We start from the raw sequence: 25,450 nt of genomic DNA, 5'->3' as shown, positions 1-25,450 counted from the left end.
CAAATCACCTATCTAGAAGCAAATATATTATTACCGGAGGTTTTAATAGTTGTCAGAGGAGGCCACTCTCACTCTGGAACTCATAGTGTGTACCACAGCTTCAAAAAGTTACATTTTCATTTTAATGTACACAGGTAATCCATTTCTATATTTACTTTGGAGAAATTTAAAGTATTAGTTAGTCTAGAGAACAATAATTTCGGTGTCAAAGTTATAATATGTAAAAGCGTTGTACAAAATCATGATATAACAAGGTTAGATGATCCCCTGGACGTTCATATAACATGCCTCTGTGTGTGGAGCTTTCTTATGACGGCAAATCTTAGCTGTTAACTTGAGTACATCCAGCATCAACTGAGGCCCAAGCAGCTGGGCAGGCCCGTGAGCGATTTCCCTAATTAAAGTGATTGAAGTAGAAAGACCCACACTAAACCTGGGCCACGCCTTCTAGTTTCAGTCTACATGAAAGTACATTGAAGAAGGAAGTGTTTGCTTTTTGCCTGCTTGCCCTCACTCTTAATGGCAAATTCATCTATATTATATATTGCCGAGGCACATTTCCCTATTTGTGTTAGAACACATTTCTTTAAGATGCCAATCTGGACTAAAGACCGTCAATGCTTTAAGAACCTTCTAGGATTCCAGTAACAGATAGGAACTGCTGAGACATCCAGTACTGTGGACTGAACAGTTTCCAAATTTTTGGCCTTTCCTTTGGGAGACAGTCATTACTGGACTACCTGAACCTATAAGACACTCTAATAAATCCCCCCCCCACACACACTTCACTCTATTTGTTCTTTTCCTATAGAGAACTCTAATACCCTTGCTTTTTATATTGTGATATACATGGTTGTGATAAAATAGTTCCACTTATGAGGCTTAGAATAAAAACTCATTTGCATGCATCCACCAGGGTTAGTTTCAGAGTTGGTACTGGAAAATATATTAGAAGTCTAAGTTTGGGGCCCAAATCTATCACTCAGTGGTTGAGCACCATTGGGAAAGCCACTTACTCTGAATAATAGTTTCTTGTTCTGTGTTGAATGAGGATATTTTATGAAGATAAAAAAAGTAAGTGTTGCATATGCATTAACCTTATGACATGCCACTTAATGCTCAAAACTTCCAATGGCATTAATAATGTTACTTCCATTTCAGATAGGAGAACATCAAGGGTCAGAGAGATCATAGTCCAAGAGAAAAGAAAAAGGAAGACTGTATTTGATTTAAATTCATGCTCCTAAATAGATGATATTTCTTAAATAATGGTATATTTACTTAACCAATAATTATATCATTTCAATGACATATAATCATAGACCACAAGAAAATTTTATTATTTGCATCACTGAAATATGACACTGGATATTACTTTATTGTGGCATGATGGTTCAAGGAATAATATTGTTAATTTCTGAGTCTTCCTTCATATGTTGAAGGTGTGTCCTTATTTTAGAGACTCTTATGTAAACAAATGCCGCTCAAATATGGCTTTATATTGCTAACCCTGTACTTACCATCTTCAAAGAAAATCAATAACAAAATTTATCTTTGAGAGTACCAAAATTACACAGCTGTTTAGAAGAACTTATGTTTTACAACCATACCTCTGCCTTTAGCTCGTTATTCTATTTTTATCTTCTAAGATGGTAAGTCCAAATACTTCATCTATAGTACCTAGAAAACTCAATCCCATATGTACCAGCAAACCTCTACCTTCTGGCTAGAGGAAGGTAGAGGAGGGGAAGAAGTTGCTATTCCAGGCTGCTAGAGAGAAAAGACATCAATTGCCTTACTCAGCACTGAGCCCTGGATGATACACTACCAACCTCCCAGGCAAGATATACCCAGCGGTGCAATAGTGGCATGGTACTTACAGGGCAACCAACTACTTTCTGTTTGGATTTGAGGCCTGCTGCATGCCTGATATCAAATACATTTCTGGTATTTAAAATATGACCAAATCCCATGGCTGGGGAGATGCCTAGGTCCTAGATGGAAATTACTACTGTTATGTTGTTAAATGGTCATGACGTCAAACAAACTAAATATTTATATATTTACATTAATGGAGCTGGGCTGCTTTCATCTTTGGTCAGAAAAGCCCCCTTTTACAGTGGGATGGAGTCAGTGCAGATGCTCATAACTAGCCAAAGTAATGAGAATATGTGATTGTAGGCATTCAATTCTAAACAAGGGGTCTTTATCCATCCCGTGCCAAGACTTAGGGAACACAGGGGAAGAGGAGGCAGGAAAAAAAAATATATAAGAGCTGTAGAATGAGAAGGATGGGTGTGAAACGTTTTGTTTTAGACATGGCACTGCTTCGCACTCACAAACTCCTAGCAATTGTGGTTACCTGTAAAATCCAACTGAATTCTAGCACGAATGGCAGAGGAGCTGTTGAGTCCCCAGGGTTTAGAGAAAAGCATCCTTCTTTGTGGCAATGGTACTGGTACTAGGTTCTGCTCCAGTGGGTGTGCCTACACCTATACATGTATTGGTAGCCAGACTTGGTGTATAATGTCTGGAGTTCGGAGGGGGACTTGTCCAGGATCAAGGGAGAGTTGGTGAAAGGCGATGGAGGCTAGTGGTGGATAGGATCATCTTTCATTGTATAATCCATGAACTTTAATTATTTACTCATACCTTTTAAATATTTTTACTTTTATTCTGTGTGTATCTGTGTACTAAGTGTATGTATTTGCATCCTACGTGGGTTGGAGTCCTCAGAAATAATGAGTCATTGGACTCTTTAGAATTTGAGTGACAGACAGCTGTGCATCACAATGTAAGTGCTGAGGGAGACTCCAGCCTCGGTCCTCTGTAAGAGCCGTCAGTGCTCCTAACCACCAATCCACCTCTCCAGATTTGTATATGAACATTTCAAAGAGTATTTTTAAAAATATTTAAGTGATTATGCATAAGTGACAAAAGTCATTTCTAAGATTTTCCAAAGATATGTTACAGTTTGTCTATTAATAAGAAACAAGACTAATTTGGATTGGAGCCTTCTCTCTCCTCGTAGGACTTGAAGCCATGTATAGTACCCATTTTTTAAAGGCTAAGTTGAGGCCTTTGAACACTTTTTCAAAAAGTGATACAACAATGAATGAGAACTTTGCATTGGTCTGAGTTGTTTCTGCTGAGTATGGTATGTAGATACATATTCTATCATAAGTGGCATTTTAGACAGGGTGCTTTCTTGACAGATACAATGAAGAATGTTCACTGCTGGTTTTCTCTTTCTACCACTCCCTCTGTGTTTGATTGAGAGGTTGGCTCTGGACCAAGCTCACTAGCAGCAGGGGGCTGCTGTCGTGAAGGTGACCCCTCCCATCTCATGTCACCCGGTTCTGTTCCAAAACAGCAGCTTTGTGCTCGTAACTCTTACAGTGAGCAGGAGATGTGGGGTGCTGAAAGAGGATAGATACACATGTTCTCAGCTGTCTCCTGGGCTGGAGGATTCGGCCCTATTATGAAGGCCAGATGTTTTCAGCTTGGAGAGGGAGTACACATTTCCCAAATGTTTTAACAGCCAACTTGCGTTATCTGAGGTCAGAGCTGCCCATAGCACTTGAGCCCACCCCTATCTCAGCATATAGTTTTTGGCTGAATTACTTTTGTCCTGAGATAACATACATTTGACCCCGAGGATGAATATATCTCACACATGAAGGGTTCTTTCTTTCTTTCTTTCTTTCTTTCTTTCTTTCTTTCTTTCTTTCTTTTTTTTCCTTTCTTTCTTTCTTTTCTTTCTTTTCTTTCTTTTTTTTTCTTTTTTCTTTCTTTTCTTTTTCTTTCTTCTTTTCTTCTTTCTTTTTTCTTTTTTCTTTCTTTCTTTCTTTCTTTCTTTCTTTCTTTCTTTCTTTCTTTCTTCTCTCTTTCTCTCTTCTTTCTTTCTTTCTTTTAACTCTTTGACATTATTTTTTACATATTTAAGCCAGGATATAATTGAAAGCATACCCTCAAATAGTAACGTTTTATACCTCATTAAAAAAAAACTAGATAATCTGTCATGCAGAGGCTAGTTCAGTGGCAACAACCAAACAGAGCTGAGTAAGCTCTCATGTGTAAGCTCAAAGGTACCTGATAGGTCCCTGACTTAAAAACAACGTGCCATGTACCTTTTAATGTCATGTGACTGTTTGCAGAAAGACCCTTCTTGTCTGAACCTGCACAGTATCCCTGTTGGTGTTGGCTAAAGTCTACGGGCATTAAACTTATACTGGCTTCTTTTTTTTTCCTTTTTTCTTTTTTTTTTTTTTTTTTTTTTTTTTTTTTTTTTTTTTCCTTCTTTTTCTCTAGCCTCTGACCCCTGGAGGAATTTAAACTCAGTAACCAATTTCAGAATTGCTAACAAAGGCTGTGGGCACCACACTCTACCTATAGTTCCTTGCTAATACTGAATGTCACTGCTTTCATTTGAATGAGACAAGATCCTTACATAAGCCCAGGCTTCTCCTAGAATGCCAACTCACTGCCTTTGGTGCTTTCTTAGATTTCTAGTATGCATCACAAAATAAAACAAACAAAACAAAACAAAACAAAAAAACCCAAAAATGACCCCTGACCTTTCCTATCCAATCTAAATCTCAATTTCCTGAAATGGAGTGTTCTTTAGGTTTGAATATAAACACCAAAAAACGTAAAATGAGAAGAGGACATTAAAAATCTGTTAGTACAAAAGACGTGGCATAAAAATATACCTTTATTGAGACTGACAACGTTAAGAAGCTTCAAGCACAGTATTTACAGGGAGGCAATGAGAAGCACGAATTCCTAGGGGGAAAATTTGGTTCCTGGGGGCGAAATGTGCGGTAGGTTTGCTGCGGAGCTCTGTTCTACAGTGTCCACCAGAACCCACGCCTCTTCAAGCCACTCCCTGTGAGGGTCAAATCCCTGGTGCCTTAGGCACACATACTCTGTGACAAAGCCCTGGTCCCTTGCATAAAAATGGTCGTGAGTGTTAAAGCCCTGGTCCCTTGGGTTCTCATACCCTGTGAGTGTCAAAGCACAAGTTCACTTCACTGACCCACATCACAAGGAAATACCGGTTCTTAGCTACTTTTGAACCACTGGGCAGGATCACAGTCTAGGCAACTTTTACTTACATACTGACCTTCTAGGGCCCGAGAAGAGTGTGCCCTTCCAAGGCCGTTAGAGGCAATAACTGGATGCAGGTGCTTCAGGTCTTTTGTCTCCTAGAAATAAATAGTTTTTAAAAAATCAATAAAGGGGACACAAATCTGATAGTCTATCAGATGACAAAAAAAAATGTCAGTTATTCCCAAAGATTTGTGACCCAAAGAGAGTTGGTAGGGATAGCAGCCACCACCCTCCACGTAAAGTGATTATAGGATATAAAAGTCATTGTTATTGGATAAATCTGTAAAATGGCGCAGCGCAAGAGCTGAGATCTGGGGCGTGGGTTCAGGTCTGGGGCCGTTTTGTATCCACTGACTTTCGGACTCTTGGAGAGCAGGCTTACAGAGGTGTGTTTCCCACTGGGGTTGGGCGTGCATCTCTGCCCGGCTCTTGCTCCTGAGGTGACTTTCTCCTTCACAGTAGGTGACACAGCAGCGGCAGGCTGCCGAGGAGGGCTTTCCTCGGTGCTTGGACATGGTGCCTGGGGTTGGCACTCCTCCAGACACTCTCTCTGAGCTCCGGAGTTCTGGGGGCTCTTTCAAACGACTTCTCCTCTGAACGTGATCCAGACTGATGTCAGACTGAGAAGAACAGCTCTCATTCCAGCCGGAGCTGGCGCTCAGACTTCTCAGGGGAAGAGCCAAGCGCAAGGCCTTCCAGAACTTGGAGCCAGAATGTTTGGACTTCTCTCCCTTCCAGCTCACAAAGGACACAGACTCCTTCAGCTGCAGGATGCCTGGGTGGGGATGCTCGAGGGGACGGTACTCTACTACAATGAGCTTGGTGGCAATGGAGTTCTGGCACATGACACCCAGCTTAAACTCCAGCATGCTGATGCTCTTCTCTGTCACATAGTCTGGGCTCAGGACGACGATCATCCTTCGGCTCCGCTGAATGAAATCAAACACTGCTTCCACCGTATCTACAGGGAAACGAAAAGATAGCATAACGTCTAGTAATGATGTCTCCGTACCCGGTTGGTCACTGTCTGGTCCACAAAAGATGGGCATGAACAAGCTTTTGAGAAAATAGGGTATCAGTGCTACCAAGTAAAAAATCAAACTTATTGACAGGAAGAATCTGACAGGAGCCTCTTGAATTTAGTGCACCACCCCTTTCATTCCAGATGCTCTCTTGGGGAGAGGGGCATTATCACCTATCATAAAAATAAAGGGGATGTAAGTTAAATGGATTTTAGAATTTTCATTTCTGTACGTTTTACCTGGTGGCCTTAGGTCAGGCATCTTCCAATGTCCCAAGTATCTAAGCACTACTGTGATACTTCAGCATTTTCCTCTTACATCTGGATTAAGCAGCTTCAGGTATTTCCTCTTATTCTATACAAGACATCATTTCAAGAACTCCCATCCCTTACTATATTCCTGTGAACAATAATTCAACTAATATTTTCAACAGCAATGAACATACTTACTTCTCCAGAAGGCCTGGTTGGCAAAGTACCAAAGGAATTACCACCTCCCTGCATCTTGAGGTACAGGTAGCCCCAGGTACTTAAGTTACATTGTAGACACAGTGTTGTTCTTTATTAGCTAATATTTCCTTCTTTCCTTGCTCCTTCCTCCATAGCCTCTCTCCTTTGTTGTTTCACTTTTCTTGTGTGTGTGTGTGTGTGTGTGTGTGTGTGTGTGTGTGTGTGTGTGTACACAAGCCCGCAAAGAAGTGGCCTGAAAGTCAATTAAATACCACCATACTGGTTAAGAATCAATCAATTAAGACTTCTGGCAGAGTGTTCGATCCTAATATTTGCTGAGGGGATGTGGACAGGTCCCAAAGGAAAATTCTTCAAACCAATGCAGTATTTAACTGACTGTGAAATAAATGCACGAGCTTAGACAACATGGTCACATGGGAAAGAAATTCCACCCATGTGACTCTTAGTGCCAACAACATTGCAGACATATGCCAGCCAGTCCTGAGGCTGTATTGACCTTTCTTCAGCGTATGGAGACTCTGAGATTTTGGTCATCATAAATTTTATAGGAACAAGGGTTCCCGGATTCTTATCCCTGATTCACTCTTTATACGGAGTGAATTTAACATGTTTAGGTGAAACTTCAAAGATTTTTTTTTTTGTTCTGATGGTGAAAGATGTATTTACATTTTCAGTTATCAAAACTTCATGTGTGTGTGCATATGTGCAAGTGTGCATGTTTGTGTCTTTTGGTAACTGCCTTGTTCCATCTCCCCCCACTCAGATTTTATGAAATTGCCTTTCATACATTAGAGCATGCATGTTTGAGCATTCTGCTGTTTTATCTGCATCATGAAAAATCAAGGGGGAAAAAAAACTTAGGAAAACAGAGCTAGATTTCAACACAGGAAAATCATGCAGTCAAATTGTAGCAGTGTATATGTAAGGAAAGAACTGTGTTCTTTTCAGTGGGATAGCCATGAATGAAAGCAAAGCAATACCTTAAACATTGTCTTGGGTTTGTGGGTTTTTTAAATGTACCTTTCAAAATAGGAGATTTCCATTTGAAGGAAGGCATTGTGAATGCATATCTGAGTGGTGGAAATACATAGTGAAATAGGATGCTCCCCGAGTGGGGCTGCTCTGGTGCTCAGCACTTTGTCGTATTTTAGATGCTAGCAGCTTCCTTTTATGATATAAAACACGTCCTCATATTTTTGAGACATCCTATTTGAAGACGAGGGTATTCATTTTTAATGCTAGAGTCTGTATAAAGTCATAATGAATTTCATAATTTACCATTTGACTCAGAAGAACGAGGTCTAGTTATGTGGTGGAAATGGGATCCCCTGGGCTCATCTTTATGTCACGGTTCTGATCCAGAACTCTACAGCAGTTAAGGAGATTCACACCTTTAAAAGTTACACTAGCCCTGGACTCATACTCATCTATACATAAACTGGAACTCTGATGTTTCTTGCCTTTGGGTAGAGGAGCTTCCCTCTCCACACTATGTTGCTCTTTCACATTTTCTTTTAAAAAGGAACAACATCACGTTAATAGTGATTTTCCTTATCGTCAGCTATTATAAACTAAATGCGTGGACGTTTTCAATCCTACTACTGTGATTAATTTATTAAGTTCATATTCTAAAGCTAGTATCAAAAACTGATAAAAGTTCAATAAGTACACTGGTTTATTTTCTAATTTGGGTAGAAACACAGAAGTCAGGGCCAGTAAATTGGGTCAGCAGGTAAAGATGCCTGTCAATCTAAGTAGGAAGCCTAGGCAGACTATGAGAACTGACTGCTGTGAATTGTCCCCAGCCTCCACCTCAAACTAAACCCTCCCGCCCCCGACACACACATAGGGATAGAAAAAACACATAACAACTTCATTTTTAAAAAAATCCTTAATAAGAAACACTGAAATAAAAAAAAGACTAGACTTTGAACACATCTTTCCTACGGAGCTCCAAGTTTTGCTTGCATAACTGATCTGGGTAGTGACATACACAACTGTGTGGGAAAGTGTCTTGAGGGATTTAATTACGCAAGTGATAGCCAGATGGATGACACTAATGCAATGCTATCACCAACTCTTCTACGGGGCCACCATTGACCGGTGAAGCAACTTAAGACTGGTTACCATATAGATGTAAAACATCTATATACAAAATATAATACAATGTATATTTCCTGTAATGGGAGATTGTATATGTGCACAGTAGAGAATTCTGTTATCATCACTCCACTGGAAAGCTGTTTGCTAACTGAGTAGAAGCCTGAATCCTCCTGATGTTGTTCCATGTATCATCCTGGTTCCATCCTTTTGTGGTTGGTAAGAGCTATTTGTACAGTAGCAGAGTTGGAAACCGCAACCAGAGACCTAAGTGTGCTTTTGTTTTAAAATGATCATTAACTGTGGCTTCTGCCTCCTCCAAGCTATACCCATGTACCTCTATCCGATGCACTGAATTATCCAATCTATTTAAATGATTCTCTTACTTATATGGACAGGAAATGCTCTTGATTTGACATTCACATTTTTCTTAGACTTTCCTCAATAACTACTTAACTATGATATCTTCTTTAATTTCTTTTTCTAAATATAGTCCCTCTTTTCACTCTTATTTCTCAAGCCCAAACATGAAGATAAGGACACAAAAACACATGCACAAAATAAAATTCAAAGGTGAAAATAAATGGTTTATTGTAAAAAATATGTAAATATACAAATCAAATGAAAATGGAAAATACAAATGTTTATGAATAAAATTAAAAACGTGGTCTTAAAGAACTAAAACCTATGGAAACAAACAGGCAATTAACATGTGGAGTGATGTTTTTGTTTCCCAATACAAGACAGTACTTTTTTTTTTATTAGATCTCAGGGACTCATCTTAGGTACAAAAGAAAATTAAATAAATCACATGTAGACACTCTATATAGCATGGTTCTTTGTTAACCTGGGTGCAGAAGTTCCCTTTATCATAGATTTAAAACCATGGAGGATTGTTTTTTTTTTTTTTTCATAAGAGACAAGATGAATTTATTGTCCTCTAAAGTACAAGTTTGTGCTTTCCCCCACCCACCACTACCACCCATGGCTGTTCCATGTGGAGCAACTTCTGAAACATGGACAAGAGTCTTGAAATTAAGTGTGCTTAGGATGAGATGTGTTATGTAGATTTAATATGCTTTACACTATAGCACTGGAGTGGGCTCAGTATAAAAAGGGAATATAAATAGGAGACCACAGAGGCGAAACAGTAGCAGCTGGGACGAATGCAATACCCAGCAGTACAGAAACTACACACGACAGCGAGAATCGGCTATGGCCAGGAGCTTGGGCTTTGCTTTCCTCTAGCCCATGCCATAAGTAACAGTCAAAATTTATGTGGCACCAGCACTCACCTAGTACAGTATGAAAGGGTTACTAATGGAAATGGTAATTATTTGAAATAAGAAAAGAGCATTGGCACCTCAAAAAAGTTAGATGCAAGAAAGACTATATATCATAGTTTTAAGTAAAGGATTCAGAAGAGAACTCTTTGCGATGGAAAGTAATCAATAATTCTGCACAGAGCAATGATTTACTGGAGGCTTCAGTGCTGATGAACACTTGAAAGTAAGAGATGATTTTAGAACTGCTTATTAGCATTATTAATACAAGTTGGATAAAGTCTTCCTTAAATTGTGTTATAATTCATAGGATGCTCAGACTCATTTATAGCTAGAGCTTGTTTTCTTCATCACTCAGCAGTCTATGTAACTGAGGGCTGAGATAAACACAACTTAGATTGTAAATGTGTCTTCAGGGAAGAAAGAAGCAAGTCAGCCGGAATCAGATGGCTGCCTGATGTCGAACAGTGACAAGGGAGGTCCACAGACAAGAGATTCCCCTACAGCCCAGATCAACATAGGAGTCGTAAGTCATCCTAATCTAGGGGAGGCAAGGACCTTGATAACAAAACACAGAGACCCAGGATTTCACAAATAGAACAGCAGTGAGATGAAAACAACAACGCACAACCATTACACTACAAACATAACGTTAAAACTGAACAATGCTTCTACTGTCTATTAACACTGTACTAATGGCTGTTTAAAGATGTATGTGTGTGATTATGTATAGCCCAAAAATAATACACATAGATAAGTTATAGGCAGGTGGATATACACACATACATCTTATTTGTGGGTACTTCTATATACATAGACACATAAAACTCATGTGTACAGATTTCATATGTGTGTATATATACATGTGTGTGTATACACACATATATAAACACACACATGTTAGCCATGATATAAAAACTGGCCTCTCTAAATATAAATGTTGCACTTAGTTTTCACTTTTATGCATCTGAGGAATAGTAAGATTCTGCTTAAAAATGACAAAACAATTTGATTATTAGTGACTTTGAGGGTGATTCACTTGGAACAAGGTACTACATATACAGGAGAATAAATTATTGCAAGGGGTCATTTTTTTTTAGAATAGTGATGCCACAAGGGAAATCAGTACCCTCCACTCCACTTCATAGTGACGAGGTGTGAATGAGTGAGGTTTACCCACTTTCCTGCTTTTCACATTAGTAAGGATGGAATTAAAAGACAAATTGCAAAAGCATCCTGCTCTGTGCCCTCTTCCCGTGTGAAAAATGACGTGAGAGCATGCTACTGTTCTCTCACTCTCCATTAGCACCATTAAAATGCTTCCTTTCAGACTGCACCAAGTGTGCGGCCACCCATGAGAGATGAATGATTGGATGCAATAGGTAGGAAGATGTAGTGACAAGTACAGACATATCTAACTGTAGACAGCTGAGAAATTACTATGATAAAAACAAAAGCCACGACTTTTTTCAAGTTTATAAATATGCTATCCATTACCTGAGATGAGGGCAAATGTGGTTTAGTAGCAGGAAAGTGACATGCCACTTAATCAGTCATGAGGGACAGCTGTGGCTTGACTGTTAGTCTTTTTGAGCTGGTGGGTTCGACAGACACATAAGCAAAGGAGTGAATTATCCTCAGCTCAGATAGATTTAGTCCCTGATTACATGTTTAATGGATGACAGAAAGTAAAAGAAAATGAAAGGATAATCCTACTGAGGAGCAGGTAATACTCCTGTCAGCAGGCACTATATCTTTAAGAGGGAGTTTCTAGTCACTGGGCAGAGCGGGCATAACGGTGAGATTTTTTTTTTTTTAACAAAAAGGTTAAAAAAACAAAGGAAGAACTGAGCTGGGGACGCATCAGACACATCTTCACTTGCAAAGATCATAATGGCTTTGTAACTGGTGACGGACTGTTGAGAACATCACTCTACCCCGTCGTATTGCCGGAGAAGCAGAACTGCCAGGCATACAGTCCCTAGGATGTTTTCCTACCAGGGGGCTTAGACAGGATTCTTCTCCTGTCTGTGAAACCACAGCCTAGGAGGGAAGAAGGAGGCTCTTCCTTCCCATGAGCCCCTTTGTTCTTTTCACTCCTCCACTTCCTCTTTCATACATTTTTCAGGGATGAGTAGGAGAGGCCCTGCTTGTCGCTGCTAGACCACCTGGGACTCTTCTTCACTGGCATGGCCACCTGCAGCTGCTTCCAGAACCTGCCCTGTGGATATTTGGATTTCTCCCCTTTCCACTTAATGACCGTGAGCACCGTCTTAGCCCGCTTCAGCTCTTTCACCTTCATGTCCTTCACAGCTTTGTACTGCACTAAAATGACGTTGATGTTGCCCCGGGAGGCCATATTTTCTAGGCCAGCCTTGAGCTCCAGGAGAGCTTGTGTTCCCTGGAGCACGTAGTTGGGGCTTAGGACAACCAGAAGTCGTCTGCTTTTCTGAATGAAGCTCAAGGTCTCGTCTGTGACAACTGGGAAAGAAAACACCATGGGGATTAGTGTCGGCCAGGGACTACCTGATGCACAGGGCTCAGGGGTCGAAGGTAGGGATTACGGAATAACAGTCTGGGAATCAATCATGGCTGCAACATGTTTATCAGCAACACTTCTAGAAACTTCCTCTTGAATCCAACCACACTGCCCAGAAAACATCCACTCTGCTCAGGGAAATGGAATCACATATAAATGCCCCACTCAGAAAACATTCCCAAACAAACTGAAGCCAAAATATGGTGGACTGCTGTTTTTCAATCCTCAAATGCACTCTGAATTAGATGGAATAAGAACCTTGTAGGGACGTCAGTTTCTTTAGTGTTGCGGCCCAGACAAACTGGCTCCCAAAGGGTACCCAAGGATAAACTACCTTGTATGAAAAGTGTTCCAACAAATACATACTACAGAGCCAACCCCGGGCCCCCGGTTTCATTCGCAGCTAACCTAGGACAGGAGCAGGGAGTGTGGCATTTGAGTCTCTCTCTGATGTGTACTTTCGTGATGGCAGCTGATGGCACCATGTTGTTGGTGGATTACTAACTCAAGCAAATGGCATCTTTCCCAGCAGTGTATTCCCACATCAGCTCCCTCCTTTTCTCTGCTGTGGAGATGAAAGTCAAGCATAGGTATTTCTCCTCCACCTCCAGTCTTCACCAAGCCCCTTCCTCAGAAAATGCTCGCTGATGTGTTTGTACTCACTAACTTTCAAAAGCTTTCTCCAGGTGGGGGAAAAATAGGGCGGAAAATGGAAATGCAGCCTCATTTTATTCAAGGACTCTGATTAATTCCTGCCACTAAATTCTTGGGACTAATCTATCTCCTCCCAGATGCTGAGGGAGACCCACATAATCCTTCACCCGGAGGAGAGAGGCTCACTTGCTCCAGGCAGCACACGGATGTTGTGGAAACCTGTATCACATTCTCCTCAGCAGTCATTTTTCCATTCTTAATCTTCACACGTGCAGAAGTAACAGGGAAAGACTTGCCAATTAAAATCTAACATGTGCAGCCTGGGCGAGAGTCCAGGAATGGCTCTGTGTTTACTCTAAGCATTTCCACTGGAGGCTGACCATCTCTAAGCACAGAAAGAGGTCTGGGGGCAAAGTGGCCTCAGGAAGAGCATCAGGGGAAGTCTAAAGGGAACAGGGCCTGCAAGGTGCAAGAATAATTATGCACACTTCAAAAGACTGTCACACACACACACACACACACACACACACATACACGTGAATGGTCTTCTCTAAATGTATGCTGTGTACCTGTAAATCATTTTTTTCCACATAGTAGATAAGATATATTGATCAGCTTTGTGAACGAATAAATAGATGCATGAGTTAGGCAAATTAAGTGTTAATGTGAGTGGAAATTTGCCTTTAACCATGTAAGATATCATTTCCTGACACAACGACACTGAAGGAAAATCTCCTGTGGGCAAAGGCTGAGTGATGGTTGGGAAGATGGGTTAACTGGTACACTAGCTCAACATGAGAAGACAACTATGTCTGTCTTGGGTATCAATTACCCACATATTTAAAAAACATATAAAATAGTTAACGTGAACATATTTCCAAGGGGGTAAAAAAAAAAAAAAAAAAAAGAAAAAGAAAATAAAGCTTGCTGTGCTCCAGATGGGAGGCAGACCACTCATTTCCAGTAGGAGAGGATTATAGGAGGTGGACATTGTTGGAGATGTGCTGGCTACAAAACTCCCAAAGGAACCATGATCTTGTTTGTTACTGTTTGGAATTAAAAAGATGAGCCTTTGTTTTGTTTTTGTTTTTTGTTCTTTGTTTTTTTAACCAATATTCAATAGGTGAAGCTTTTCCTTATAAAACTTGCTAGAATGCAATGGCCTTACACAGCTTGAGGTAAAACTCAAACACACACTGACAGAAAAGGAGATGCAAACCACGAAAAGGCAGGATTGAACGGCACTGTTTCACTGGCACAGAAGTGAGAAAACAATGAGAAAGGGGCAAAGGGCATGCTGGAAAATCTCTATGCTATCTGTCCTGCCACTTAGTTCCACTTAAACTGAGGAAACTTCAGTCTCTGCAAAGTAGCATTTTTTCTATACTTACTTTTTGTAAAAGAAAAGGCAAGAAATCTAATGCACGCCAGCCTAATGCTGCTGAATGATCTAACCTCGAGGGAGACAGACTTCCTAAAGCCTCGCTCTTTTCTGACCTGGAGTTCTTAAAGACAGCAAGGGAGTTTGTAGTTTAAGCCATAAAGTGGGCTGAACAGTGTGTACCTTACAACGAAGCTAATTCTCTGGAGAAGTCTCTATCACTTGAAGGAATTGTATATTCAATACCTGAATGCCAATACTGAGCTACAACCCACGCATGCACCAACGCTCAAGCTCTGCTTTTCCCTTCAGGGTAGTACCGTTGGTGTTCATCTGCAATACCTACTTCCCCCAGGCAGGCTGTCTCTGTCGAAGATGCACAGCTTATATCCAAATTCATTCTCCAAAACTCCACGGAGGGTAAGTAGCACAAATTCCTCTTCCTCAGCATTTCTTGCATAAGAAACGTAAATATCATACTCCTTTCCATCTAGCAAAAGGAACACATAGCCAATGTAAATTAGAAAATTTTCTCAAATTCCTCTTTTTTTTCCCCTCAAATCTAAGTTCTGGGTGTTGGACACTTTTGTTTCTTCCTTCTTTCTCCATTTTCTTTCTTTCTTTCTTTCTTTTTTTTTTTTATATTTGTTTGTTGTTCTTGCTTGTATTTATGAACAATGTAAGAGATTCCAGTGTAGTTTTCTGGTTGTGACAGTATTCAGGCCAAATGACCAGGAGAATTTCGAGTTGCGTCTGATGTATCTTCCAATCTCATGTCAGGGAGTTGCCCTCGTAGCAGACAACGACTGCCCTGCGAACAGAGATGCACGCCACCGGTGCTAGTAGCTAATGTCAGGAAAGAAATTTCTCCTCAGTGTTCTAGAAAAATACCCGTTAATACATTAGAACTCTAAATTGAGAAAGACTTTGAAACTGACTAAATTATACCTAAAAAGAACTAGAATTAAGTTATGTTTAGGCTCAATATATTGATCTTTTATAAATCTGCTTAATAAAATTCATGAATCATTCAAAGTATAGATAATGTGCCTCTTTCCCAAAGCTGGCTTAATTAGATAGAATTTTATGGTATGGTCTATTTCTTTTTCTTTTCTATCAGTATAGATTCAAATGTCTCATTCATCCTGCCAAGAGAATTTCTGTCAGGAATACACATTGGAAAGACTTTTTGGATAATGGGAGCCAAAGTAGAAGATTATTTTAAACTTTAATGTATACTTTGGTCACCTGCAAAAATTGTTAAAGTGTACATTCTGGCTCAAGTTATGTCAGGGTGAAGGTTCTCCACTTAAAAAGCTTTGGATGACTAGTCTCCAATTATAAGTGAGTATATACCATGTGTAACTGAGAGTCTTCACTCAGCGGGGAATTGGGACAGATGCTGGGACTTCAAATGAGAGGGGTATGGAAGAATGGGGAGATAGAAGGACCCAGAGCATCCTGGAACCCTACAAGAAGATCATCAAGGCTGGTGGATCTGGACCCAAGGGGCATGCACAAACTACTGTACCAACCAAGGACAATGCATACAGTAAACTTAGACCCCCTATTCAGATCTAGCCAATGGACCCCACATTCTCCATGGTTGTGTGGAGAGTGGGTATTGACTCTGACTTGAACTCTGTTGCCCCATACTTGACCACTTCCCCTTGGTGGAGAGTCCTGGTGGCACTCAGAGGAAGGGTAAGCAGGCTACCAGGATGAGGCATAATAGGCTGTGATCATATGGTAGGGGAGGAGGTCCCCTTTTGTCACAGGCCTATAGGAGGGGAATAGGGTGAAAGAGGGAGGGAGGGGGAGAATGAGAAGATACAAGTGAGGGGATAACAAATGAGATGAAATCTGAATAAATTGTTTAAATTTTTGAAAAAAGCTTTGGATGATCATGATGCTGTGTGTCCTGGGTGTCCCCTTGAGTACAGCATGTGAACCTGCAGCTGGATGGGGTAGCACATGCCTGCTACCCCAGCGCTTGGGATTGAGGTCAGCCTGGGCTATACAATGAGACACTGTGTCAAAACACAAAGGACAAAACAAAGCAAAACAAAAGACTGAACCTGCACTGTCCTACCCTGTAACCAAGAATCTCACGTGTCTGTTGACCATCTGAATGCAGCTGCCTGAACTGAGATGTGCCAGGACTGCAAAGTAACATTCTGAACTGTCAGTATGCTCAATGCTGAAAGGGCTGCAAAAACACCTCATTAACTTTTAAAAATAATTTTAATGCTGAAATAATAATGTCAGAATATTGAATCAAATCCTTATTTTCACTTGCACCCTTTGAACCAGTAGAGAAATTGTAAATTTCATATGCGATACACATCACAACTTTTTTTTTTTTTTTGAGGCAAAGTTTCTTTGTGTAGCCCTGGCTATCTTGGATTTGCTCTGTAGACCAGGCTAGCCTCAAACACTCAGAGATCCACCTGCCTCTGCCTCCCTGAGACTGTTGGGATTACAGATGTATGCACACATCACAATTTGTATATGTGATCATTTGTATATCTAGATCCAATCACATATCTATCAGGGAAGGTGAACAGTGCACACTGGAAAGATTTTTTTATCAGGAAGATCTGAAATAAAAGATAATCTTATTAAGTGCAGTGGTTCATCATTAAGGAAACACACTTTCTAATGATGGTGATACAAGAGATTTGCATTGCATTTTCATTACCTACCAAGAATGGTTTCATCTGTTCCAAAATGAGCCCGGTAAAAGAGGACCATCTCTAGCCAGTAAACATGGTAGACCACGATGAGAACAACCACTAGAAAGACCGTGGCTCCAAAACCGCAGGCGAGTTCCACTGTGTACTTTGGTGGGATGACTAAAGCAAATGACAAAATAATAATGATGATGATAATTAACTTCTACTCATGACCACAGTTACCCACCAAACTCCTAATGGCTGCATCAGCCATGCAGCTAAGTCGGCACTTGGCCCACACATGTTAACAAATAGAAACAATGTGATAACAGATTAGGCATCCTACCTATTTACTCTTTTTTTTGTTGTTGTTTATAGCCCCTGACCAAGTGATTTGAATAGATCCTAAATGTATAAAAATAAAAAAGGATCTTAACGTTGGGGAAGATTTCCAGGAAGGTTATCAAATTCAACTCAACACAAAGCCTTGTACGTGCTAGGCATATGCTTCCCCCTGAGCTATATCACCAGTCATATATAAATTGAGATGGTCTTGCTGTCTGGCTCAAACTCAACCATCCTCCTGCCTCAGCCTCCTGCATACTGAGACTGCAGCGATGTGCCACAATTACACATCAGTGGTGACTTTGAACCTACTACATCCTGTGACTGGTCATTTCTTGCAGTGTTCTCCCATGAGCTCTCCCATTATCAAAGAAGGTAACTTGAGCAAAAATCTTAATGTGTCTATTAATTTTGATTCCATCCCTCCAGTGTTATAATCAGTTGCACAAACATCATTCACTGGCTGTATTGGCTGTGGTGCTACAGCTGAAGACTTTGAGAAAGAGACAGTGCTGGCTAGATCTGAAGCAGTAGGTAGTATTGGTTGGTTGGGCAATGGCTTTCTTGGCGTGGATTTGCCAGGAGCTTGGAGAATGGAATGTGAGAAGAGAGGAAGGGCTAAAACTCTAATGCCAGGAAATAAAGAAACAATTCATTTAGTTAATATACAAATTGTAACTGGTGCCTCTTAAAAGCAGGTGATATGATGGGGGTGACTAAGGAGTAAGACTGGGGCAGGGAGCTGTAATAGTAGCAAGGCAATGGAAAGAATGTGGACCCTGTAGGTACCGCGCATCTGCCGGGATGAGCGTGGGTGAATCACATCCGGAGCAGGACTGCTGTCCAGGTTCTCTCCAAGGTGCACATATCTTTCTGTGACCCTGCCACGTTGTTAGTTTACTGATTACATGCAGGGGCGGGGAGGACTTTGAGAGCGGTATTTTGTCCCAGCGAAAACATGGTGAGAAGCCCGGAGCCAGAGTCCAAAGTTCTCAAATTTAGGGATAAATCCTGGATTTTCAAGTTCATTCACCTGAATCCGGTGTGTTTTATATGTAGTACGGGGGCATTCTGGAACTGGCCAGTGCAATATTGCTGTCAGGTATGCTCCTGTGCTAGCCCCGGGATAATGGTCCTTTAGATGGGTGGGTGTTTCCCCAAATATCAATAGAGGTCTTGCTTAATGACCAAAAGATCAATCACTTCATTGATTTCCCTCTGCCATGATCATAGTTCCATTGCCTCTTTTACTATTAGTGAGAGTTTTCAAATTTGTTTTGTATCACCAATGATGTGGCTCATATTTACAGATTGTGTTTCCTGGGGTCATCTTGTTATTGAAGATTCCCTAACACTACTTAAGTAATTGGTCTCTAAAGTAAATAATCCACCAGGCTTCTTCTCTAAATGGCAGTAGTTATGTGAAAGCTGTGTCTACAGGTCTATCTTGTCCAGCAGTGACCTTACAGGGAAACAGCGACCCTTGGCCTATACTTTGTGTCCTTCCCACCACTAGTCTCTGCATTTGGCACAATGAGTTCCCACTGATGCAATTTCAGATGAAATGGTTTCCGGACAAAAAGGAGTGATGCAATCTGACCACACTGGACTCCTGCACTCATTGATTCCACTAGAGTCTCAACAAGAATGTAGCCAAGTGCCACCATTTACTGACTGTTATTCCCCAAATCAGAACTCACTTTGCAGTTCTGTATGAGAGATTGGCCCTGAAACCCTTTTGCCCAGCCAGGCATCATTGTTAAAAGAATGCAGAACCCCAGTGCCACGGCTGTTCCCTGCTTTAGGTTCTGGCCCTACATTTATCTTTGTCCTTGGCAACCCAAGTTATTCATCTTCATTGTTGTAGCTGGGCTTGCAATCTACAGAGTTCTTCCTCCAAATGCCAGCTGCCTGGACTTTCAAATGTCCCCTGACAAAAAGCCCAGGGCTAATCACTACTAAATTCTGCATAATTTTTGAAATTGTGGTGATGACCATTTGTCTGAAATGTTGACAAAAGAGTGGTTTTTTTTTTTAATGATGTCAAAACAGAGAACTGTGAATTGGCCTGCGAATCAGATGGGTTCGGGGCTGAGGACACGACCTCTGTCCCCTGGACCTCACCGCTGGTACTTGACAGGTAACTAATACCTAACTGACCTGCCATCCAGAATATCTAAAAAAAAATGGAGTTTTACTTTTCACAGTTGGAGAACTGATATGAGTAAAATAAACTCCATGGTCATTATGTCTTTTTCTTTCTAAAAAACAACAAATATTTTTTTCTTTAGATTTGGGTACATAAATTCCTTTCTGTACCATAAGAAAGTGGTGGTTGCCCTGAGCTAGTAAAAGATATGAGAGTGGAGATTATTGGGTGAGGTTGAATTTCAAGGACAAAGTCATGGAAAGAAGAGAACCGAGTAGAAAATGAACTCTAGAAATCTTCCTGAGGTTACCTCCAGTCTGTGGCCAGAGGCAAAGCTGTGGGTACTTGGGTTTATACTTAGAATGTCCTATAAAGAACATCCCGGGAAAGAACAACCCTAGGGGCTAGCATCAGAGAGATGGAAGAGGGAGAGTCTGTGATGCCAAAGAGGCTGAGACTGAGATGTGTCTCCTCTCAGCCCTACAATGTAGGCATTTCTGTCTACTCTAATACATGCCTTGAAGATCAACTGCAGAAGGAAGGAAGGAGGAGAGAGAAGGAGAGGAGACCTATAATGTAAACGAGTTAACTACCTGCTATAATAAAACTCAACATCTAGCAACAAAGCATCTATTACACCCAGAATAATGATAGAAAGAAAAAATAAAAAGATCAATATTCAAAAGAGATAACAACAACAACAAAATAACAACAACAACAACAACAGAGCCCAGAATTGGCAGAGACAATTTAGCGCTTAGGCGAGCACCTTAAAACTCATAAATTAAAGTGTGTCTGTTGAGGTTTTTTGAAGAGTAAATCAGAATTATCAATGGAGATAGATATTCCAGGGAAGTAAAAATTCGAAATCTGAAAAATGTGTTCTTGAGAAATGATAGGAATCATTTCTTGGGAAATAAATCACCAAAGTCTCCAAGGCTCTGAAAAGATCGTAAGGAAATGATACACAAAGTGCATGACTGTTCATGGCAACTCGGGAGAAGTAGAAAATATGCTAGAGGGAAGCTAGGAAACTGACAAAAGAAAAAGCACTAAGGAAAAAGAGGAAGAAGAAGAAAAAGAAGAAGAAGAAAGAAGAAGAGAAAAAGAAGAAAGAAGAAGAAGAAGAAGAAGAAGAAGAAGAAGAAGAAGAAGAAGAAGAAGAAGAAGAAGAAGAAGAGGAAAAGAGAGATAAATAATGTGGGAATTAATGGATTTGGGAAGGTCAGATCAACATTAGTACATAAAAAATCAATTAATTGCATTTCTATGCCTTGTTAATAAATGATTGGAAAAATTAAAATTCTGACAAAAATAAAAACATTTAGAGACCAATTTGATAATATATGTAATAAAAACCTGTACACTCAAATATTTTAAATTGATGCAATAAACAACTAAGACCCTTTATAAATGGAGAGATCCGTCATCTTTGTGGATTGGTAGACCCAATATTGTCTTCAATGCTCCTCCCAAATGTAATACAGACTCAGTCAAAACCCTAGGTGAATTCCATGTGCAAATTGACAAGCTGGTACTAAAATATATAAGGAAATTATGTAGCGTATTATCCTGAAAAAGAGAAGAAGGTGGACAGTATCTCTGATCTTCTAATTTAAAGCTGTATGAATAAAAATGGTGTTAGGCTAAACACGGGGTAGTTGACAAAAGTGGTCAATTAATGAATGCAGAACACTGTAGGGGCAATTAGGGTTTTGTTGTTGCTGTTTTGTCTTGTTACCAAATTTCAAGAAAAAAATGTGAAACACATTAAACATATTGTCAGAATAAACATTTCTGTGGAGAAAGAATAAAAATCAACATCCAATGATAATCTGCAGCTCACATTCTCAAAATTACAATCTGTGGTGGAACACAGGCCTAAATAGAAAAGAGAAATCTTTGAGCAAAGCATAATATCTTTTGACCTAACACAGCAAAGAATAGTAAACATATAATTCAGAAAGTACTAACTCACAAAAAAGAGACTGATAAAATGAGCTTTCTCAAATGATTAAGAATTTTATTTATCAAAACATCAGCTTAGGAGTCCCACTGGGTAAGAGCATTGTTGGTTTTGCTGAGGATTCAGAGTCAGTTCTCAGAAACTACACAGTGATTCCCAGCTATCTTTAACTCCAGTTCCAGGGGGATCAGATGTCTTTTTCTGGCCTCTGTAGGCACTAAGGACACACATGATATACGTACATACATACGTACATACATACATACATACATACATACATACATGCAGGCAGACACACCACTCACACACTGAAGTAAAAGCAAATCTTTCAAAAAATTAAATTCACAAACTGGATACAAATCTTTAAAAATGTTCTAGTTAACAAAGGATGTGCATTCAGTGCCTGTATGTGTGACTATGCATGTGCTTGTGCACACGTGTGTGTGTGTGTGTGTGTGTGTGTGTGTGTGTGTCTGTGTGCATTGTATGTGTATTGTATAAGTTGTACATCACATTAAATTTGAAACAAATGATCCAGCTGAAAATGACTGAAGACTTTGAATTGCCTCACGGAAAGAATTATTACTGATCAATGAGATTGAAAGAAAGCCTTCAGCATCACCAGTGTCTCAAAGAGCAACTGCAATGAGACACAAATGCTCATTTTACTGCGATGGCTAAAAGCTTAACAGCTGACAACTCCAAACTTGGTGAGAAAGGAGACTATGTGTGAAGGTTACATGTACTGCTGTTGACAGTGGGCGACAGCAAACCTCTTTGGCAACTTCTCATCTGATTACACGCACACATTTCCTTACCCCTTGCCAGTCTCTGACCACAAAACACCTGCGCATTAGACTTGTTTACTGTAGCTCTGTCATACGTAGTCCTTTAACTGAATAGCTGAAATATGCTATGCTGTCAATAAAACATATTCTATGGAATTATTCTCTTTCCATGTGTTAGCCTCTTCCAGTCATTTTGGTTTTGTTGTTGTTTACTTGTTTGTCTCCTGTAGTCCAGGCTATTCACGAATGTTCTGTGTAGAGGAGGCTGACCTAAATTCACAAATTTCCTGCCCTAATCTCCCACATGGTAGGATTACATGTCTGGACAACCAGTTTGTGCGTCCTGTCATCTTTCGGGTGAACTACAGCCGTAAAATATGTGTCATCACTCATTGGTCAAGTAGGTTATGTGCCGCCTCCATACTGTCCCCACTACTGTTGACGCCACACTCAGAGCCAGAGTTTCTGTGCTCTAGCAATTACCCCAGTGGTAATTTTTGGTAAGTTTTTTACTTATGTCATCTTCCATTGCTGATCTGCAGAAAAGAAAAGCCATTAGAAGAACCCCCCAAACCCTCTGGACTTAAGCAATCTGGATCCAAATACAACTGAAAAAACCCAGCCTGCAGCAATCTGATTACTTGGAATGCTAAATATTAAAAGCTCTAAGAGGTCTTGAACTATCAAGTCATTTGATTTAGTTTTCCACCTCAACTATAATGCTATTTATTTGATTACATATATCTGTGTCAGTTAAAGCCTCTGGAGCCCTTGGAGACCTAAGAGCTCGCATAGTGTGAATTAATAGCAGTGCATGTTCTGAGGATTTTTAAAACCAACCTTAGAGGCTCTGGCATTGTTTTGTCCTTTTTTATGGTCAAACTAACGAGGCTCAGTTGAGCGCTTGACTTTTCCAAGGTCAGAGAGTTAGGCTGCACGGGAACTAGGATTTCATGAGGCTACATGACCCTAGAGCACAAATAATCCACTGTGATGTGAGTGTGATCTGCAGCATCTACAGGACCCAACATGGAAGCTGTGGGCATCCACTGCGTCCATCCCTACAGTGACTTCTGAGGAGTGGAAGCAACAAGGAACATCCTGAACAAATTCCTTAAGACTTCTTAAGAGCCATATACAATTTCTTCCTAATATGCAACAAAATGTTCAAGTGTGCCCTGTTTGTTCTTCAGGTTACAAAAGAAAAAATAAAAAGGATTCAAGCCTAAATGCAGATGCTACAATTATGTCAGCTTTCTCATTTTTTTTTTTTTATAAACGTTATAAACTCTGTCACATGCCAGGGGCTAGGGTATTTCAGAATCGCATGACTACCATACAATGCCACTGTTAACTTTATTCCATACCACTGGAAAATATTCTGGAAGGGATCAAATGGCTGGGATATGTGTTAAGGGAAAGGTCCAAAGAGAAACTTAGGCAAAATGTTTTAGGAGCAACAGCTCACACAAGAAGGGTTTGTAATTTTTATTTATCGTAGAAAATTTAGATGCCAACATAGATATTATTTTAACATCCAATAAAATCATATTTTAATAAGTCTTATTTTATCAATTATAGCATTATAAAACTAGCTAAATATTGATACATAATGTTTAAAATGAAAATTTAAAATTACATTTTTTTCTGAAAATTAATATCCTATGCCTTCCTTAACTACTTGTGCAAAAATAGACGGCTGCCTTTTATGTTTCCTTCTCTCTTACACTTCTAAGAATAGTGGTATATTTATAATTCAGGAAAAATTCCCAAAGGATTAAGTCATGTGGCATAATCACTCTTGTGATCCTTGACCTCTGCTTTCAGTTACTTCCAAGGGCATCTTTGAATTTCACCACCAGTATGGGACTCTAGGAATTTGATTACATCTTCGCTAGCTTGGAATACTTTGTATTTTCTATGATTATCTAAGATCTAAAATTGTGTCTCATTATTGTATTCATGGATTATTTTTTTTCAAGCAACCTTTGGGAACTAAGGTGTTGAAACTATCAGAACCAACATGGTATGTTCACCAAGATGGAAGCGTTTTCTTAGGAGTTCTCCTTGAACAGACTCATTGTTTTGTGTCCGATCCGCTAGGTGCTGCAGCTCTCTCCTTTTTTTTTCCTATTCACCACAGTGTCATTTGGAGAGTTCACAGAGACATCGGCTGGATGCATCCATTACCTTTCTGTTTCACCTTGGCGGCTCGCTCAGCTTCCCCTTTGGTATTTCGAGCATGACAGACATAGTTGCGCCTGAGATCCTCAGGGGTGACTTTCTTGATACTCAAAGTCTGAGTCCTTGTTTCATCTTCTGTTGTAGAATAACTTATACTGTGTACAAAGAGAAGGAAATCAAAATATTTTGTGAGACATGAGGGCTCTGCCCTCTGTGCAAATCGCAAGTAAGCATTTCTAGAATCCCGGAAGAGGGTGGATGGAGCATTGGCAAGGATCTCATCACACTATCGCCATGCTGGACCAGCCCCAATGCTAGAGTCTCATTATAGATATTTCTTTGGGACTAGATGTAACCTTTGCTCTGGATGTTGAGGCACAATACCTGCATCAGTTTGCAAGGATTCTCTGGGATCAGACTTACTTAGGTTTTGACACACGTTTTGTCCCTTAAGGCTATGTACTTCGGGCAACGTCACTAAACTTTCCACATCTTGGCTGTTATGAATAATTTACTGGAAGACTCAGGAGACTGAACATGCATCTGTGCTGCAGCAATGCTTGATGGATGCTCTGGTGAGTTATTTTAACCCCACAGTAACTTTGGTACCTCAGAGGCACTGGAAGCTTGATTTCCAAACACAGGCAGAATGTTTTTGGAAAATGTTGAAACTGCATAGTTAAATCCTAACGTACAACTAGAAGAAATAGCTCAGAACGAAAAAAAAAAAAAAAAACTGAAGTGTGAAATATATCCAAACTCCAGTAAGTTCCACACCAAGT

General features: G+C 40.1%; 1 protein-coding gene across 1 annotated transcript in view; it reads right to left on the bottom strand.

Annotated features, from left to right (window-relative positions):
• The window catches only part of Il1rap (interleukin 1 receptor accessory protein), a 138,834-nt gene that overhangs the window by 1,003 nt on the left and 112,381 nt on the right, over window positions 1-25,450 (bottom strand). The window contains exons 8-11 of the mRNA XM_051150798.1: window positions 24,675-24,823; window positions 17,267-17,416; window positions 14,908-15,051; window positions 5,126-6,073 (exon numbers count right to left, since the gene is read on the bottom strand). Coding sequence (XP_051006755.1) covers window positions 5,358-6,073; window positions 14,908-15,051; window positions 17,267-17,416; window positions 24,675-24,823 — 1,159 coding nt within the window. The 3' untranslated portion in view covers window positions 5,126-5,357. The remainder of the gene's footprint in view (window positions 1-5,125; window positions 6,074-14,907; window positions 15,052-17,266; window positions 17,417-24,674; window positions 24,824-25,450) is intronic.

This window comes from Acomys russatus, chromosome 8 (genome assembly GCF_903995435.1).
Source record: "Acomys russatus chromosome 8, mAcoRus1.1, whole genome shotgun sequence".
Classification (NCBI taxonomy): Eukaryota; Metazoa; Chordata; class Mammalia; order Rodentia; family Muridae; genus Acomys; species Acomys russatus.
Note: the sequence above shows the minus strand (reverse complement) of the source record. Positions and strands in the feature narration are given on the sequence as shown.